At 55.4% G+C, this 6,588-nt stretch overlaps 1 protein-coding gene across 1 annotated transcript; it reads left to right on the forward strand.

Annotated features, from left to right (window-relative positions):
* The first annotated feature begins 1,540 nt into the window (after positions 1-1,540).
* LOC144671456 (mRNA decay activator protein ZFP36L2-A-like) lies at positions 1,541-3,603 on the forward strand. Its single transcript, XM_078533380.1, has 2 exons — positions 1,541-1,624; positions 2,050-3,603. Exons 1-2 carry the CDS (start codon positions 1,586-1,588, stop codon positions 2,920-2,922), a joined length of 912 nt encoding a protein of 303 aa, XP_078389506.1. The 5' UTR covers positions 1,541-1,585; the 3' UTR covers positions 2,923-3,603.
* The last annotated feature ends 2,985 nt before the right edge of the window (positions 3,604-6,588 follow it).

Consider the following 6,588-nt stretch of genomic DNA (forward strand, 5'->3'; position numbering starts at 1 on the left):
CTCCTCTCCCCACCCCAGCTCCTCTCCCCCCACCCCAGCCCCTCTCCCCCCCCCAGCTCCTCTCCCCCCACCCCAGCCCCTCTCCCCCCCCCAGCTCCTCTCCCCCCACCCCAGCCCCTCTCCCCCCCCCAGCCCAGCTCCTCTCCGCCCCCAGCCCAGCTCCTCTCCCCCCCCCAGCTCCTCTCCCCCCCTCAGCTCCTCTCCCCCCCCTCAGCTCCTCTCCCCCACCCCCCAGCTCCTCTCCCCCCCAGCCCAGCTCCTCTCCCCCACCCCCCAGCTCCTCTCCCCCCCCCCAGCTCCTCTCCACCCCCCCCAGCTCCTCTCCGCCCCCCCAGCTCCTCTCCCCCCCCAGCTCCTCTCCCCACCCCCCCCAGCTCCTCTCCCCCCCCCAATAGCCCCTCTACCCCAGCTCCTCTCCCCCCCTCAGCCCAGCTCCTCTCCCGCCCCCCCAGCCCAGCTCCTCTCCACCCCCCAGCCCAGCTCCTCTCCCCCCCCAGCCCAGCTCCTCTCCCCCCCCCAGCCCAGCTCCTCTCCCCCCCCCAGCCCAGCTCCTCTCCCCCCCCCAGCCCCTCTCCTCCCCCAGCTCCTCTCCCCCCCCAGCTCCTCTCCCCCTACCCCAGCCCAGCTCCTCTCCCCCCACCCCAGCCCAGCTCCTCTCCCCCCCCACCCCCCCAGCCCAGCTCCTCTCCCCCTACCCCAGCCCAGCTCCTCTCCCCCCACCCCAGCCCAGCTCCTCTCCCCCCCCCAGCCCCTCTCCTCCCCCAGCTCCTCTCCCCCCCCAGCTCCTCTCCCCCTACCCCAGCCCAGCTCCTCTCCCCCCACCCCAGCCCAGCTCCTCTCCCCCCCCACCCCCCCCAGCCCAGCTCCTCTCCTCCCCCAGCTCCTCTCCCCCTACCCCAGCCCAGCTCCTCTCCCCCCACCCCAGCCCAGCTCCTCTCCCCCCCCACCCCCCCCCAGCCCAGCTCCTCTCCCCCCCAGCCCAGCTCCTCTCCCCCCCCACCCCCCCCAGCCCAGCCCCTCTCCCCCCCCAGCTCCTCTCCCCCCCCAGCTCCTCTCCCCCTACCCCAGCCCAGCTCCTCTCCCCCCCTCAGCCCAGCTCCTCTCCACCCCCCAGCCCAGCTCCTCTCCCCCCACCCCAGCCCAGCTCCTCTCCCCCAACCCCAGCCCAGCTCCTCTCCCCCAACCCCAGCCCAGCTCCTCTCCCCCCACCCCACCAGCCCAGCTCCTCTCCCCCCCCAAAGCCCAGCTCCTCTCCCCCCACCCCACCAGCCCAGCTCCTCTCCCCCCCCAAAGCCCAGCTCCTCTCCCCCCCCACACCCCCCACCCCAGCCCAGCTCCTCTCCCCCCGGGGGCTCCGGTTCCTCCCTGGACCCCCAGCCCGGCCCGGCCACTGTCCCTCTGCCGCCCCCCAGCGGCCTCCGCCCGGCTGCGAGCTCCGCTCCGCCCCCCCAGGGCTGACTCATTGCCCCGAGTTCTCGGCTCCGTGCGTCAGCGGCGGCGTTGCCGCCCCGCCCCGCCACGGTATAAAGGGAGGGGCGGGAAGGCCGGTCCCAGCAGTGCGGATCGCGGAGCTTCAGCAGCGAGAATGAGCGGCCTGAAGGAACTGTGTGAGCTGGTGTCCGGGGTGAGTGACTGACCGACTCGGGGGGCGGGGGTCTCACTGGGGCAGAGCTTCGGGTCTCACCGCGGTCCGACCCCCACCTGGGCACAGCAAGATCCCATAAACAGCTGAATAGCGACTATCACCTTCCTTTGTGGCTTTTAACATTGCGTTTGGCGATGCTAATTGGGATTTAAATACATATTTATTAAAAATTAATACATTTTAACAGCAAGAGAGGGGCAGACAAAGAGTTTTGAGATTTTTACCCTGGTCAGTGGATTGATTTTTGTTTTTGCCCAAATCTCAGGAGTGGGACTTGAACCCACCTTTTTTTTGGGGTGCGGGTGGATCTAGAGGGATTTGGGATTTTTTCCCCCCCTCCCTGTTTTGTGTTTTTTGACCCTGTTTCTGATTCTTTTTCTCTCTCTCTCTCTCTCCTTTCCCAGTTGAGCTTCCTGGACCCCGATGACCTGAGTGCCTTTCAAGCCAAACTGGACTCCCGAGCGGTCAAGCCTCCGGCCGGGTTCCGCAGACACTCGACCAGCTTCCTGGCCCCGGGCAAATGCCAAGCCCTGGCCCCGGGCGACAGCCCCTGGCCCCTGGCCCACTCGCTGGGTCTGAACCGCTGTTTGAGCCACGGAGACGCGCCGGAGGATTTCAGCAAAGCCGCCATGCAGCAGCAGCAGCAACAACAGCAGCAGCAACAGCAGCCGAGCCCCCGCTACAAGACCGAGCTGTGCCGGCCCTTCCAGGAGAGTGGGCTCTGCCGCTATGGGGACAAATGCCAGTTCGCCCACGGCCTGGGGGAGCTGCGGATCCTGAGCCGCCATCCCAAGTACAAGACCGAGCTGTGCCGCACCTTCCACTCCAGCGGCCTCTGCCCCTATGGCTCCCGCTGCCACTTCATCCACAACCCGGAGGAGGAGTGGGCTTCCCGCCTGCCGCTGTCAGCCCGCCCCCGCCTCCGGCAAAGCACCAGCTTCTCGGGCTTCTCTTCTGACCGCCTCGGGGGGCTCTGCCCCGGCTCGGGGGGTCCCCTGTCCCTCTCCCCACCGCCCTGCACCGACCTGCCGGACTGGGACTCGCTCCGATCGGCTGTCAGCCAGGAGTTTGCCCGGGTCATGAAGCTGACCTGCTCCAGCTGCCACAAGCACTTAAACCCCGTCTCCAAACCTCAGGCCGACTTGTCCTTCAGGAGCCCCTACGCAGACTCTCTCTCTGACCAGGAGGATTACAGCAGCAGCGGCTCCGAGTCTCCCGTCTTTGACCAGAACAGACGCCTCCCCATCTTCAGCAGAATCTCGGTATCTGACGACTGAAATGCGCCTGGGAACAATTTATTTTTCTGTTTTATTTTTTAATTCTCCATAAACTCTGGGGCGGGGGCATTGCCTTTCTCCCAATTTCTCCCTTTACCTTACAAGCCAAGAATTGTGGATTGATCTTAAGTTGTCTTTGAAGGGGCCTTGAATTTATTCAAGGCAGGGTTAGACAGATTTTTGATACACAACGGAGTTGAGGGTTACGTTGGGGCGGGAGCAGACAAGAAAGTGGAGCTGAGACCGGAAACAGATAAGCCCTGATCATATTGAATGGTGGAGCAGACTCAAAGGGCTGAATGTTCTGCCAACTACCATCGGCTGGTGTGGAGGGTCTGGATATCTACAGTTGGAAGTTGTAGCAAAAACTGTGAATCACTTTTTAAAAATGCACAGATTCGAAATTGTCTTGTGATCTGAGCTGCAATCTGTCAGGGAACAAAGTGTTTGCAAACACCCCATTTTAAATATTATGTATTAATCTACTTGTACCAAGTATTTCGTACAAACTTTCTGAGGCTGTTTACTGCACAATATAGATTTTATTTAAATTATTTATTGAAGATTTTTGGAATGTTTTGTATATTTAATGATATAGCAATCTATATATTTTGTTAGATAATTTATGATCTTTTTAAAAAGAAATAAACGACAGGCTCTGACCTTTGTATCTGTTTAAAATGTTATCTGATCCCTCTTTATTTCACTTGTGAAATAAAAGGCAAATACAAGAATTCTGGTGCCTCTGGTTTTGGAAATGTTTGAACTGTGTGTGTGTGTGTGTGTGTGTGTGTGTGTGTGTGTGTGTGTGTGTGGTGTTAATTATAGTCAATTGAACGAAGAATCCTTGCGTTCCATCGCTCGTGGGTTTATATAGTGTTCCACACTGTAGGGTACCTATGGAAACTCTCCCTGTCACTGCTTGCTCGTGTAGTTAACTAATAATTAACTATGATACAAGGTGCACAACATCCTGCTAACTCTGTACAAAAGCACGTCTGTGACGTGTGCAAGTTATTTAAACCACTTGAGTTTTAGGTTGGGCAGGGCAAGAGTGGAAAGCAACTAACTTTAGCCTGCTGACTGCACTTTCGTCAGCTATACTTGCCAGAATGTGTTTTTTATGTGGCTCAAGAATCTACGCTGGTCTTCCTGCAATGCATGTGATGTACGATTTAACACCCCCCCCTCTGTTCTCTGTTCCAATAACTACACTGCAAGTACCATACTATGCCCTCTGGCAAGGTGCCCAATGCTAAAGCAGGAAAATCTCTTAAGTGCAAAGGTCGCCTCAGCCCCAGGGGAGAAGGGGTTGGAGGGGGGGCGGGGGTTTGGTGTTGGTGGGTGTATGGAGACTGCACTGTACGGGAGGTGCACAGGAGCCTGACAGCCTAATCTCACTCTGTGTGCTTCAGTGTGTTTAGAGTACTTAGTCTCTAAGTAAAAACTGACATTTGATCCACATGTGTTTTAAATGTTCTTTTCGTTTTGCAACCAAATTATTGCATCGTTGTTTGATCAGATGTAAATTTAAAAACAATGAGTCAATTCATTCCCAGCACATTACTAACTGCATTCTAATATGCCAGTAAATATGTTTTCAGTTATTATCACTGAGTAATGGTACAAAATAGCTAGTGACTTTTTTTTTTCCCCTGCCCTAGTATGTCCGGTAAGGGCAGAGCGGATTCTCTTTTTCACATATAGAGAGACGCACACGACAAAATATTGCTGCCAGAATGTGGAACATCTCCAGAATTCCTGCCCTTTTATTTGCACACTATTCCAGCCTAGGACTGGCTCTTGGACCTGTGACTCCTCAACTTTCTCTCCCTGCACCTAGAGACACATGAAGCATATGCCTGTTTCCTTTGCTAGTTTTTCCCCTGAGACAGGTCACTAGCCTATTGCCAGAGGCTATACCTTGAGGGGACATCACCCTGGACCAGGAGACTCTCCCACTCTTACCACCTGCCATATTGGAAGGACTTGCAGGTTGGTATTCAGTCTGTTTGGTCATATTTGAATCCATCTTCTGTGGTTATCAAGTCCTTGACTGGGGCTTGAACCCAGAGCTTCTGGGCTAGAGATAGGGACACTACCCACTGTGCCACAAGGCCTCCTCCCGTACCCCAGTGAGAGTCAGCGTGTGTGGAATACGTAGCCCAGTGAGAGTTAGTGTGTGTGTCAATGGAGTTGATTCCATTGAATGTAGCCATTCTACAATGGCTGTAGAAGCTATAATTGTAACTCAGCCGTCTTGAGGAAGACTTGCTCCTGACCATTACCCTCCTGAGCAGTGTGGGGTGCAAGTTTCATGGAGCGACTCAGAAGATACAACAGCAAAAGTTTGCACGTTCTTAGCAGACTGTGATGGTGCTTTTCCTCGATGTGAGCTGTGTATCAATCCCTCCATCCTGCCTTGTTCCCATATCCCTCTATCCCCCTTCCATTGAGCCACCATTTACCCTGTCCCTAAATGTGGACGTGCGCTCTGCTTTGGTCATGAACTCTGGTACTGAATGTCACTAACCTCACAAACCTAAGTGTAAAAAGGTTTGGCCTGCTCTCCGTTCTAAATCTATTTCATCTGGAAGACCTAGAATATGAAGCTAGTCCCAGTAATGGTGACCATGAAACTATCATCAATTATTGTAAAAACCCATCTGGTTCACTAGTGTCCGTGAGGGAAGGAAATCTGCTGTCCTTACCCAGTCTGGCCTACATGTGACTCCAGACCCACAGCAACGTGGTTGACTCTTAACTGCTCTCAAGGGCAGCTGGGGACGGGCAACAAATGCTGGCCTTGCCAGCGACGCCCACACCCTATGAAAGAATAATAAAAAAATTACTCACCCACGTCCCTCTCAATCTAGACTTGGCTCAAGGACTGGTGTCAAGGTCGATGCTACCCCCTCAGCTCCCTGTGAATCACCAGTTCTGTAATCATTCCATAAACCTGGGCGTTTTGTGAAGGCCGGGTTCAGAGCTCGCTTCTGTGCAGGATATGTGGACCGACGTTCTGTTGTTGACTTTGGCAGCTCCTGGTCATTCCTGACAGAGTTCAAATGAAGCCAAGGTGAAAATTTCAGTATAGCTCACTGGCAGAAAAGCGGCTGGGGCAGCAGCAGATATTACAGAGCTGGGGCACAGAGGCTGGAGTGTGGGTTGGAGAACGTGGTTGGGGGGGTTCTGGGGGGGTGGTGGAATGGCAGGAAGAAAGGGCAGTGAGAGAGTTACAGTTAAGGGCAACTGTACTGGGAAACAAGAGGAGGCCGAACCAAAGTTGAGAAGAAGAGAATTTATTTACGCTGTGCGTTGCTGTGATCTGGATTGCACTGCCTGAAAGGGCGGTGGAAGTTGACTCAATAGGAACTTTCAAAAGGGAATGGGATAAATACTGTAAAGGGAAAATAATGTGTGCTTTGAAGAAAGAGCAGAGGGAGCGGCACTAATTGAATAGCTCCTTCAAAGAGCCAGCACAAACACAATAGGCTGAATGGCCTCTTTCTGTGCTGTCGCTGGGAAACAAGTTCCACACACACTGACTCTCACTGGGGTACGGGTTCCACACACACTGACTCTCACTGGGGTACGGGTCCCACACACACTGACTCTCACTGGGGTACGGGTTCCACACACACTGACTCTCACTGGGGTACGGGT

This window comes from Cetorhinus maximus, chromosome 32, assembly GCF_964194155.1.
Source record: "Cetorhinus maximus chromosome 32, sCetMax3.hap1.1, whole genome shotgun sequence".
NCBI classification, from domain to species: Eukaryota; Metazoa; Chordata; class Chondrichthyes; order Lamniformes; family Cetorhinidae; genus Cetorhinus; species Cetorhinus maximus.

Coding starts and splice junctions, on each gene's coding strand:
- LOC144671456 (XM_078533380.1), top strand. CDS start 1,586: ATGAGCGGCCTGAAGGAACTGTGTGAGCTGGTGTCCGGG. Junction 1,625..2,049: donor TGTGTGAGCTGGTGTCCGGG/GTGAGTGACTGA, acceptor CTCCTTTCCCAG/TTGAGCTTCCTGGACCCCGA.